This window comes from Palaemon carinicauda, chromosome 37 (assembly GCF_036898095.1).
Source record: "Palaemon carinicauda isolate YSFRI2023 chromosome 37, ASM3689809v2, whole genome shotgun sequence".
Lineage (NCBI taxonomy): Eukaryota > Metazoa > Arthropoda > Malacostraca > Decapoda > Palaemonidae > Palaemon > Palaemon carinicauda.
Genome location: NC_090761.1, coordinates 67,690,616 through 67,703,756, shown reverse-complemented (window position 1 = coordinate 67,703,756; position 13,141 = coordinate 67,690,616). Strand labels below are relative to the sequence as shown.

Genomic DNA, 13,141 nt, shown 5'->3' with positions numbered 1-13,141 from the left:
CAGTTGATGTGAAGCGTTTCCTGTTCCTTGGTCCATGTTCCCGAGCATTCCTGTCCGTCCAAGGTCGCGCCCCAGCCCGAGTCTGATGCGTCCGAAAAGAGATGAAGATTGGGGGTCTGAATCGCTAACGATAGACCCTCCTTGAGAAGGATGTTGGTCTTCCACCACATGAGAGTAGTCTTCATCTCCTCGGTGACAGGGATAGAGACCGCTTCGAGCGTCAAATCCTTGTCCCAGTGAGCTGCTAGATGGAATTGGAGAGGGCGGAGGTGGAGTCTCCCTAACTCGATGAACAGGGCTAACGATGACAGGGTCCCTGTTAGACTCATCCACTGTCTCACCGAGCATCTGTTCCTCTTCAGCATGCTCAGAATGCACTCTAGGGCTTGGCTGATTCTTGGGGCCGACGGAAAAGCCCGAAAAGCCTGACTCCGAATCTCCATTCCCAGGTAAACGATGGATTGGGAGGGAAAAAGCTGGGACTTTTCTAAGTTGACCAAAAGACCCAGTTCCTTGATCAAGTCCAAAGTCCAGTTGAGACTCTCCAGACAGCGACGACTTGTGGGGGCTCTTAACAGCCAGTCGTCTAAAAAAAGGGAGGCTCTGATGTCCGCTAAGTGGAGGAATTTTGCAATATTCCTCATCAGACGCGTAAACACCATAGGCGCTGTGCTTAGGCCAAAACACAGGGCTTGGAATTGGTACACAACCTTTCCAAAAACGAATCTCAGGAAAGGTTGGGAGTCTGGATGAATAGGAACGTGAAAGTAAGCGTCTTTCAGATCCAACGAGACCATCCAGTCCTCCTGCCTGACCGCTGCTAGGACCGACTTCGTCGTCTCCATAGTGAACGTCTGCTTGGTGACATAAGCATTGAGCGCACTGACGTCCAGCACCGGTCTCCAACCTCCTGTCTTCTTGGCCACCAGAAAGAGACGGTTGTAGAAGCCCGGGGATTGATGGTCCCGGACTATCACTACTGCCTTCTTCTGTAACAGGAGCGACACCTCCTGGTGTAACGCTAGCCTCTTGTCCTTTTCCTTGTAGTTGGGAGAGAGGTTGATGGGAGAAGTGGTCAGAGGGGGATTGCGGCAGAATGGTATCCTGTAACCCTCCCTTAGCCACTTGACAGACTGGGCGTCTGCACCTCTTCTTTCCCAAGCCTGCCAGAAGATCTTGAGTCTGGCTCCTACTGCTGTCTGGAGAGGAGGAGAGTCAGTGTTTGCCTTTCGAAGGCTTGGGACCTTTCTTAGACCTGCCCCTGAAAGTGTCTGGACGGGTACTTCCTCGGCTGGGGGCTCTGCCACGAAAGGGCGGAATAAATCTTGTAGCAGGAGTATCGGCCACTGGGGTGCGGTAGGTTCTAGGAACCGAAGGAGCAACCTTAGCCTTACGAGCTGAAGAGGCCACAAGGTCATGAGTGTCCTTCTGAATAAGGGCCGCAGACAATTCCTTGATAAGCTCCTCAGGAAACAGGAATTTAGAAAGCGGAGCAAAAAGTAACTGAGACCTTTGACAAGAGGTGATACCAGTGGAAAGGAAAGTGCACAGTTGTTCCCTTTTCTTGAGTACTCCCGAAACAAACATGGAGGCAAGTTCGCCTGACCCATCGCGAATAGCTTTATCCATACAGGACATTATAAGCATGGCCGAGTCCTTGTCAGCAGGGGCAGTCTTCTTGCTCAAGGCCCCCAGGCACCAGTCGAGAAAATTAAAAATCTCAAAGGCGCGAAAGACACCCTTTAAGAAGTGGTCTAAGTCGGAAAAGGTCCAGCAGACCTTAGAGCGCCTCATAGCCGATCTGCGTGGAGAGTCAACCAAACTTGAGAAGTCAGCCTGGGCAGAGGCAGGGATTCCCAAGCCTGGTTCCTCTCCTGTGGCATACCATACGCCCGCCTTAGAAGTGAGCTTAGTAGGGGGAAACATAAAAGAAGTCTTCCCTAGTTGTTGTTTGGACTGTAACCAATCCCCTAACATTCTTAAAGCTCTCTTAGAGGATCTAGCAAAGACGAGCTTAGTGTAGGCCGACTTAACAGTTTGCATGCCTAGAGAAAACTCTGATGGAGGAGAGCGAGGGGTAGCAGAAACAAAATGATCCGGGTAAACCTCTCTGAAAAGAGCCAGGACCTTGCGAAAGTCAATGGAGGGTGGTGATGACTTGGGTTCCTCCACGTCCGAAGAGGGATCATCTAGGTGCGCAGCTTCCTCCTCCGAAACCTCATCACCTGAGTGTTGAGAAGCGAGAGGTAAAGTTACAGCGGAATGCTGAACAGCAGAATCCTGACAAGCGGGTGCATAAACACTTGCGGTCTCATCCTCAAGTCTCTGTTGAAGAGGATGAGGGCTGTTAATGACAAAGTCATGAGGCTGGGATGAAGGAGGTACTGCGGCGGTTTGAGGAGCAAGTGTGGTGAGAGGCGACTGAAGTAAAACCTGAGGAGCAGGCTGCAAAGACTGGTCAAGTAGAGGAGAAGGTGGTAGATGCATGCGTTGAGGTGGCTGACTCACTGCATGAGGTTCCTGTCTCAAGAGTTGCGCTTGCTTCAAGGGTTGAGGTGGTTGCGCAGTAAGAGATTTCTGTCTCCCGAGTTGAGGTTCTTGAGGTGTGAGCTGTGAGAGTTGAGGTGGTGGCTGCGCAGAACGCGGTTCCTGTCTCACGAGTTGAGGTTCTTGAGGTGCTTGCCTCGAGAGTTGAGGTAGCAGCTGCGAGAGCTGAGGTGGCTGCCTCAAGGATGGTAGAGGTTGTCGTACCTCAAGAGGTTGCTGCCTGGAGCTTACTGCAAGAAACTCTTGTCTCAAGGGAAGAGGAGGTTGTAAGGCATAAGACTCCTGTCCCCATTGTTGAGGAGGTTGCTGCACAACGCTGGTAACTGGCAACTCCCAACGCGGTAGCTCACGCATGGAGGTAGCTTGAGGAACCTCAACTTCGTACGTCTGGTAGACTGGACTGCGGAGAGGAGGAGGAGCGCTCGCAGGCGGAGGTGTAACCTTCTCTGCCTGAAACTCACTCATTAAGACCGCAAGCTGCGACTGCATGGACTGCAGCAAAGCCATCTTGGGATCAACAGACGATGAGGTCTGTTGAGGCAAAGCCTTAACAGAAGTTGAGGTCTGTTGAGGCATCGCCTTACCTCTCTTAGGAGGTGTGCAGTCACCTGATGACTGTGGCGAGTCAGAGCTAGCCCAATGACTACATCCGGGCTGTTGAACTCGTGAGGTTTGGACTTTACGCTTAAGAGGTCTTGAGACCTGAGTCCAGCGTTTTCTCCCCGAGAGAGCAACTGCAGACGAGGAAATTAAAGGCTCAATCGTCTGAGAGTGGGAGTGACGATCTCCGTAAGATACGCCCGCAACCACCGAGGATACTTCTGTGCGCCGATCAAGGCCTGCCGAACCCTTTTGCCCTTCGACATTGCTTCTCCCCTGGGCTTGGGAGCTTGCAAGAGGTCCCGGACTGGGAGGACGACTGGCACGCACAGAAGTACCCTCACGCACAACACTGACACTGACACTAGCACTCGGCACAGCACTGGCACTACCACTTCCCACTGCACTTTTCACTTTTAGTTCCTTGACGTCCGCCAAGAGGAACTTGTGGTCACTCACTACCGACTCCACTTTATCACCTAAAGCCTGAATGGCACGTAAAACATCAGACATATCAGGCTGAGCACAAAAAGTAGGTTCGGGGGTAGCCACTACAGGGGGAGGAAAAGGTTGAGGATCATGAGGTGAGGAATAAAGCGAAGAGCGAGCCGAACTCCTCCTAACTCTCTCTCTCTCTAACTTAGTGGTATACTTTAGGAATCGAACAAAATCAAGTTCCGAAAGTCCGGCGCATTCCTCACATCGATCTTCCAACTGACAGGATTTTTCCCTACAGTCGGAACAAACGGTGTGAGGATCAACCGAGGCCTTCGGAATACGCCTAATACAAGTCCTACATCGTCTTTGGGGAGGGGCTTGAGAAAGGTCAGACATCTTGAATCAAAGAACAGTCAAGGGGGATTCCAATTAAAGCAAAAGATCGTTAACCATTAATCAAATCAATATAAAAGCTATCTAAGCTAATAGACAAGTTTCCAGTATAGCGAAAGCTGAAATCTTAGAGCAATACTTCACCAAAAACCGTGAACAAGACTCCAAAATTATAAGCGTATCCATGAACGTCTTGCCGGAAGCACGACAGAGGAAAAATTGAGGTGGTGTCAACAAGAAGTACTGCAGTACCTGGCCACAGGTGGCGCTGGTGAGTACACCCCCTTCTAGTATAGTGATCGCTGGCGTATCCCTTCCGTAGAATTCTGTCGGGCAACGGAGTTGACAGCTACATGATTATCGGGTAAGATTAATATTGAAAATAAATATTTTAAAAAACAGTGTCTTCATCACTTGTAATTTATAGAACCATATTCTATGAATGATTTCCAGTCTACATATTCCTCTTGAGGATATAATACTGTATGTAGTTTTTACTGGATATTGCTCCTGCTTATACTGTCTTGTAGTACAGTAATTATATTGTTCAAATTTTTTTCTCCCTTTTTTCAGATCATCTGCATTTCAAAAAAAGATTTATCTTCAAAATTGGTGAAACCATACCACCTGTCAGTTATAGATTCAACGACAAAGAATCAAAAGGATTCGTAAAAATGTGTTATATGAGGTAAGCAAGTTCATTATTATTTATAGTTATGCATATTTATTTCTTGGTCTTTTAACCCTTTTACCCCCAGGCTATTTGGAACTTTCCAACCCTTAATCCCTAGGCATTTTTTTTTTTTCAAGCACATTTTGCAACATATATTTTTTAAATTGCTCTAGCAGCCTTAATTTTTGTCATAGAAAGGTCAGGTTGGTCTCATTTTGGAAAAGTCCTGAAGTTTCTCAAAAAGTTATAAAAAATGCAAAAAAAAAAATGTAAACAGCAGTTTTTTGCAAGGACGTACCAGTACGTCCATGGGGGTAAAGGGATGAGTTTTGTGAAACGTACCAGTACGTCCATTGGGGGTAAAAGGGTTAATACTGTGTACTGAATGCTGTTTGGTACCAGTCAAAATTTCTATCAGAGTTTTTCCCAACTTCATCGTCAGGTTGAACCTACGCACAGGTGCAGTTTGGACGTTTATTAGAGTGCAGTGCAAAAATAAGGGTCACTTATACTTTCTAGCAGCACCAGTGCTTATTTTGAGTCCTCCGTCATGACTTACAGTACTGTACAGTACAGGTACTGTATATTGAAAGTCTCTTAAGGATGAGTTTGTAAAAGACATGTATATTTGATTCTTATCTATTGCTGATTATCAGGTTAGTTGATTGTTAGAGTAACATTTGAGTTGATCTTTCAGCACATTGTGATGGAAGAGGAATTATTATTGTTTTGTATAAGCTTCCCAATTGAGTTTTATACCAAATATTACTTTTAGAAATACAGTAATCCTGTTTTTCATATGGTTATTTAATGGTCTCAACTTTATTGTAAATTCATGGTCTTTCGTCAATCTGACATGTAAAAATCTATAGCCTTATTTTTTTCTTTTTTTTTACAGAATTAGTTTTATAGATGAAGTGTTATTCTGTGAATAATTTTCTAGAGATTAGTATTGCTACATTTATATACATTACAGTTGTTAATTTTTAAACATTAACAATTTATTTTACTATTTTTTTTTGCTAATTTATAGGTATACTACATTGCTCTAACAATATAGAAAGATTAATTTTTACTCATTACTTTTAAGTGGCATTGATAATATTGTCTCAGTAATGCAAGTTTTTTTTTAAAAATGTGTTATCTAATGTCCTTAAACGTTGGCTAATCTTTCTCATGTTTCTCTATTGCTCGATGATGTATTTTATCAAAGCTTATCAGTGTCCAGCTATCAGCAGCCACGGTGACTTATCTATTATGGAGTGTTTTTATTTTCTGTTCTTTATGAACTGTTGACATATTCATCATTTCTTTTCTTGGTTTGCTTCAAGATGTAAGCTTCTTGTAATATGTTTTGGAGACGTTTTGTTTGAAGACCATTTGTTGATATCTGTATACTATACAGTTACAGTTAGCTTCATGTTTACCAGATTCATTTGAAGGTATAGTAGTAGTAAAGTTTTTTGCCATACAAGTGGAGCCTCTGAGTGCTTTTGTCTTCAGTTACTTTTCAAGTATAGAATTTATTCAAATATATTATTCTTATTTATTAATAGCTGAAGAAGAAGTTTTATGGGGATGGGATAGGATAAAATGAGTTTGGGTAACATATATTTGACTCTAGAAATGGGTAACTGATTGGTAACTTTTTTCCTTGTTCAGGGCTAGTGCTTTCTTTTAATACATTATAACTAAAGCCTTGTTTTATAAAAGGAAATTCTGTTAGAGAGTTGCAGAAGATAGTAAATTTTGATTTTGGATTCTCACAAGACATGGCTCATAAACTTCTCATTGAATAGCGTAGTAAAGTGGTAACAGAGATGACAAGTAATCCTTGAGTCCTTACCACAATTGAGGCTTGAAAATAACTGTACCCCTACTTTTGTTTTTACCTGTACACTTTCAAGTGCATATCATCAGTATGTATTATTATTATTATTATTATTATTATTATTATTATTATTATTATTATTATTATTATTAGCTAAGCTAAGGTCAGAAAGAAAGCTGAATACTGACGTCGAAACAGAAAGACAAGACAAGAATGAAGAAAAAACAAGCTGTATTCTACACATATTTGCAATCATATGACATCAGGCTGGTTAATATTAACCACAGGGGAACCAAACAACAAAAGTCAAAACATTGTTAATTTATTACAAGTATTATTAAGATCATCGTAATGTTTGCCCTGTGGAATAGTTTTGCAATTGTCCATTGCAAAACATTCCTGGTATCATCTTGCATGAGAAGTTTAGGAAAGTATTGCCGTAGTTATTGAAGTACCATTCCTTATGGTGTCCTTAAATTCTTTACTGTACTACATTAATTCAGTAACCCTTACCCGACATTCATATACAGTACTGTATGTAATACAGTACCTCCTTTGGAGTGAAACCTTCTCAGCAATGAAACTAGAAAACAATAGTTCTACCTTTGATCTATAATATCTAGTCTGTGCAAAAGTATATTATGGATACTACCTGTGGTTCTAGTCATTTCCACTGCTTTAATCAGTGGGGCTTATTGCTTTATTCATTGTTCATATATAGTTCATTAATTACTCCTTAGTTTCCATTCGGCACTTTGCTGCTGTCCCTGTCAGAGCCCTTGGACTTTTAACATTCTGCTTTTCCAGTTAGGGTTGTGGCTTGGCAAGTAATAATAATATTTGGATCTATCTGACGTCATCTTTGGTGTTTATGGTTTCATATGTTTCTGTTAGTTAAGAATTATCCTTAGTATACAGTATCTCAAAACTTTGGTCAAGTGCATCCAGTATTTGATTAAGATGCCAAATGAAGACACTTTTGTCTTCAATTATCAATCAGCGTACCTTATCCCTGCATGACTAATTTACAGTGCTTCTTTGATCCTAAGGCGTGCAAAGCCATCTTCCTCTGTCTTTAGTTCTACAGAGTATCAGCATCCTTTTTGTCAAATATCTTATTCCTTTTCTTGAGAAAGTGAGAAATTTTTTTTTGGCAATCATATGGATATTGACCCTGTCCTATTCTCTAGGTTTTAATGTTTAGGTAACGGACAGGTACCTCCCAACCCAGCCTCTGGTGATCCTACCTTTTCCAATCCCCCCCTTTCTTTTTCTTCTTTGTTTTTTTTGGTACAAGCCCATTATTTTACAATGCCTTAATCCTGCGGTCAGTAAGCGACTTTATTATTATTAGCCACCCGTTGAGATACTACCGCTAGAATGTTATTGGGTCGTTTGACTGGCCAGATAGTACTACATGGGATCTCTCTCTCTAGTTATAGCTCGTTTTTTCTTTTACCTACACATACACCAAGTAGTTTGGCCCATTCCTTAGACATTCTCCTCTTTCATCATACACCTGAGAACATCAAGATGACTGAAAAATTCTTCACTCATGGGGTTAACTACTGCATTGTAATTTTTTCACTTGGTAAGGGTAGAAGAGTAACTTTAGCTATGGTAAGAAGCTCTTCTAGGGGAAGGACATTCCAAAATCAAACCATTGTTCTCTAGACTTGGGTAGTACCGTAGCCTGTGTACCATGGTCTTCCACTATCTTGGAGTATAGTTCTCTTGCTTTTGGGTACACTTAGGCACACTATTCTATGGATCTTTATTTCCTTTTGCTCACAGGGATATTTTCCCTGTTGGAGTCCTAGGGCTTATGATGCCATAAGTATCATGCTTTTCCAACTAAGGTTGTAGCTTAGTTAGTGATAATAATAATATATACGGGTAGGTTGCATTAAACCTGTAAGATTTTAGAATAAATATGCAAATCCATCAGTTTGCATTTGCTTAGTATTGTCAGCTGCTTACTGCTGGATTATGTCAGATTGTTAGAGTCTTGAAATTTGGTTTGTGTCCACTTACATGGGGTATCCTAGGTTTGTAGCTTAGCAAGTAATAATGATAATAATAATAGTATTTTGGAGGTTATTAGGTTATACCGTTTGTTAACTTGATAAGTATGGCGTCCAAGCTCATCCCTGGTAGCACAACCCACCAAACGACACAGGAACACATAGGGAAAGGTAGGATAAGGTAAGGTATGAACACAAGGGGACCACGTGGGAACCTCGTGGGACACAAAGGGTCGGGGGACACAAAGGGTCGCACTGGGTAAGGAGAGCGCGGCGAGATGTTATCACGACGCAACCAGAAAACTTACTGGAGGTCGAGACCTGAGTGAGCACGCTCTCTGACCCCGGGTCGCCTCATGGCGCGTATTCCTCCGCCAGAGGTATCCCTGCATAGAAAACAGAGATAGGGTAAACTGCACAAAGTTCTGGTCGGTTGGGACGAGATCCCAGATACTCCTAAGAAAGTAGTTTGAGGTAAGTACTGTTAGGAAAAATATAAATTACTTAAAATTTGTGATTTTGCTCAAATAGTTATTCAGGCTATTTAGCTGGATTTTTTATGAAACGGTGAAAATTCTACTGTCCACCTTTTTTGTAATTAATGCATACTATATTGCGAATGACTCTACCTGCCATCAGGAGTGCTTTGTATTTGGGATTGGTATTTATTTAGGAAAAAATCTTCATATTAGGTTGATATTAAAAAGTCAATATTATTTTTGAAAAAGTATTTTTCGTGGTGAATACTACAGGAAAATTTTCTTTGTAATGGCAAACCAGTGCACTCATTTTCATTCCCTTGAAACATTTATTGCAATACAATTTGAATATAATGCTTGTGTTCCTAATGCCAGATTGAATTATGGCCGAGCCCGTTGAGGATGATGTGAGCTTCCTGGGCATTCAAGAGGGAGCGGAATGTATGTCACCCAGACCGGACTGTCAGGTACCGAGCACAGAATATTGTGGAGCCAAACCAGAATATCGTACCTCTGAATATCGAGCAGCTGGAGCACTGCGAGCACCTATTATTTCATCCCCTTCGAGGCAAGAGAGAACAGGCTCAACGGGGTAAGTAAGTTGCAAATGGTAATGGCTTATGTAAAGCATAAGCATGCTCACTTTCATAGAAGTGTTATGTTATTTTTATATATAGATTCAGAATATACCGTAGTCTGAAGATTACTGTCGTATTCGGTTAACAAATTTTGTCTTCATAATCAAGTGTATATAAGAAGCTGTAAGAATTAAAGACAAATATTGAAAGTTAATTGAATTATTGAATATTTTACTATGCAAATACCTTAGAAGGTATGAAAAAAGTATTATGGAGAAAGATATTATTCAATATTGTTGGATTGCTCTTACACTAATAAAAACCTTTGTAAAGGACTTGCGTTTGTGTAGTTAGAAAAAATACAAATTATTGTACTTGAAAGATTGTGATGTTTATTATCTTAAAATCTGTTTATGAAAACAAAATTTGAAGTTGTTCCGTAACCGAAATACAAACCACGCTATTTACATGGGGTATTACTTTCGGCGTAGCTGAAATGACGAGCCATTAGATATATAACGAGGGTTAACTACCCTCTCGCTAGTTTGCGAGGGGGTAGGGGAGGGGTAGCTAGCTACCCCTCCCCCCTCACACACCGGTGAACTGATTCACTTCACTTTTGGCTCGGGTGATGATCAGACCTGTCTGTCTCACCCTCGCATTTTTGACAGCCTTAATTTGTTTGCTTTTTCTTACAGCTTGTGTGCTTGGAAGTTGGCCTCTCTCCATCATGCGGAAGTGCCCTGGACACTTCCTGACCGCCCCTGTGGAACGTTCATGTCGGCGGTCGAGACCGACCCTCACTCCTTATGTCCATACTGCCGAGGTCAACGGTGTGATAGGGATAAAACTTGTAGTGAGTGCAGGGAGTGGTCTACCTCCCAGTGGGAGAGGTTTTCCCGGCGACGTAAGAAGTAGTCTAAGCGTGACCTTTCCCCTTTAAGGGCTGCCTTGAAGAAGGAAGGTTCCAAAGACTCTTCTTCCGTTGCCCGAACCTCCTCCGAAACTCCCACTCGATCGGTCTCTCTCGAGGGGCCGTCGAGTGGTAGCGTAGGCCTTTCTGTTGTTGACCATCCTTGGGGTTCGGGAGAGGGAGTTGCCTCCCATAGCGAGGCAGCTCCTCCTCCTCTACCTCCGGGGGAGGATTTTGATGTTGATGACTCTGTTTCTAACAATGATCTTTTGCAGCTTTGGGCTTCCTTGGGGCTTAAGTGCTCGCCCTCCAGGGAAGCCCTGTTTGACCTAATCCAGTTGGGTGCAGCTGTCAAACAGTCGCCGGTAATAGCAGAGGTTGATCCTCTGTCTATTGTCGACGTTGTTCTGGCAGAGGCTTCCGACAGGTCGGGCCAAACCCCTGCTGTTGTTGCGGATGTTGCTGAAGGCTCAGTTCCCCCCTCCGAACATCCTTCGAGGGAGGAGCTAGGTCCAACGGTCTCCCCTGCGGGTGATTCTCCCCCTCGGGGGAGTTCACTGACGGAGACTCCTCTTCGGAGGACCGACGATGGTGTTGCTGCCCCTCGAGGTCGTCTTTGCCGTAAGGCTCGCCCTCCACTTCGCCGTAAGGCTCGCCCTCCACTTCGCCGTAAGGCTCGCCCTCCACTTCGCCGTAAGGCTCGCCCTTCACTTCGCCGTAGAAGCCTTCCTTCCCCCTATATGGGAGTTAGGAGGTGCCTCTTCGGTTCTTCGACTTCGACGTCCCCCGCAGAGGAGCCTCCTCATCGTGAGCAGACCGTTGTAGCCGCATCGCTAGACCTCTCAGCTGATCGTTCACGATCCCCCACGCCTGCCAGACCTGCTAGCCTTCCTTCTCCGTTCGCGGACGCAGATGCGCAGTGGGAGCCTACGCACCCCGTTTTCCAACGGGCTCCGGTCCCTTCGGGGCATAAGGGCTTATCTCCCATTGAGAGTAAGTCCCTTAAGCACCAGGTGTTACCTGCGCGCCCACGTTCTCCTAACGCGCAGTAGTGTGCAAGCGCTCTCCTGCTGTGGACCCTTCGGACTCTTACGCGCCAGCGATCTCCTGCAGCCACGTCTTCTCGCCGTAGATCTCCTGCTCGCCTGCGCGCCAGCGCTCACCTACGCGTCAGCGCTCTCCTGCTCGTCAGGGATCTCCTGTGCGCCAGCTCTCTCCTGCTCGCCAACGCACATCTGCCTGCCCTGTTCCTGCTGCACGCCTTGCGCGCCCACGTACTCCTGAGCACCCACGATCGCCTGCTCACCAGTGCACATCTGCGCGTCCTGGTCCTGATGCGCGCCAACGTTCGTCCGGGCGCCCACGATCTCCAGATCTGTGTGCAGGCAAGGAGGCTGTTCCTTTGCCCCCTCGCCGTCGATCTCCTACGCGCCCGCAGACCCCGCCCACGCGCTAGCCTTTGCCTGCGCGCCATCGCGCGCACTCTCCTGTGCGCTCTTCTAGACCTGACAGAGTCTCTGCGCGCCCGCGAGAAGTCTCCGGGCAAGCCCGCGAGCGTTTGCCTTTACGCGCCTCTTCACCTTCTGGTCCTGCGTCCCAGCTGATAGCTCCCGACCACGCCACTACGCGCCAGCGATCTCCAACACGCCAGTGATCTCCCACGCGCCCGCGTGATCCTTCGCCTGCGCGCAAGCGCTCTCCAACGCGCCCACGCGCCCACACGTTGGATCGCCGAAGGTCTCCTACGCGCCCACGTGCTAACTCGTCTGTGCGCAGTCGATCGCCTTCTCGGCCTACGCGCCATCGTTCCTCTACGCGCCGTCATTCTCCCAGCCGCCAGCGCTCTCCCTTACAACCGCGCGCACCCTCACCTGCGCGCCCACGCGCACCTTCACCTATGCGCCCACGCGCACCTTCACCTATGCGCCCACGCGCTCACTCGCCCGCGCGCTCTCTCGGCCGCGCGCACATGCGCCCCCTCGCCCACGCTCCCACTCGCACCCGCGCTTTCATCTTCGTGCCTGCACGCATGTGCGCCAACGTTCGCCCGCGCGCAAACCCGTGATTTTACCATCGCGCGAGCGCCAGCGCGACCCCGACCGCGATTCCCGCCGGGTTTCGCAGCACGGGCAACCTTGCGAGTCCTCTGCAGCGGCGCATACTTCCAGATCATCGTCGCCCACGAGAAGTCTCCGGTGCAAGCCTGCGAGCGTTTGCCTCTACGCGCCTCTTCACCTGGTCCTGCGTCCCAGCTGATAGCTCCCGACCAGCTCCCGACCATGCCACTACGCGCCAGCGGTCTCCAACGTGCCAGCGATCTCCCACGCGCCTGTGCGATCCTTCGCCTGCGCGCAAGCGCTCTCCAACGCGCCCGCACGCCCACACATCGGATCGCCGAAGGTCTCCTATGCGCCCACGTGCTAACTCGCCTGTGCGCAGTCGATCGCCTTCTCGGCCTACGCGCCATTGCGCCATCGCTCGCCAACGCGCCATCGCTCCCCTACGCGCCGTCATTCTCCCGGCCGCCAGTGCTCTCCCTTACAACCGCGCGCACCTTCACCTACGCGCTCGCGCGCTCACTCGCCCGCGCGCCCACTCGCCCGCGTGCACACATGCATCCTCGCCCACACGCACCCGCACTTTCATCTCCGCGCGCCCACGCGCA

The 13,141-nt window shown here is 46.6% G+C and overlaps 1 protein-coding gene across 5 annotated transcripts in view; it reads left to right on the top strand.

The window, feature by feature from the left end:
- spn-F (Protein spindle-F) overlaps positions 1-13,141 on the top strand; it is a 90,526-nt gene that overhangs the window by 14,156 nt on the left and 63,229 nt on the right. For 4 of the 5 annotated variants that reach the window (XM_068361368.1, XM_068361370.1, XM_068361365.1 and 1 more), the window contains exons 2-3: positions 4,552-4,666; positions 9,361-9,577. In XM_068361368.1, coding sequence (XP_068217469.1) covers positions 9,369-9,577 — 209 coding nt within the window. In that variant the 5' untranslated portion in view covers positions 4,552-4,666; positions 9,361-9,368. Of the gene's footprint in view, positions 1-4,551; positions 4,667-5,901; positions 6,094-9,360; positions 9,578-13,141 lie in introns of those variants that run through there. The other variant, XM_068361367.1, reaches the window with a different exon arrangement.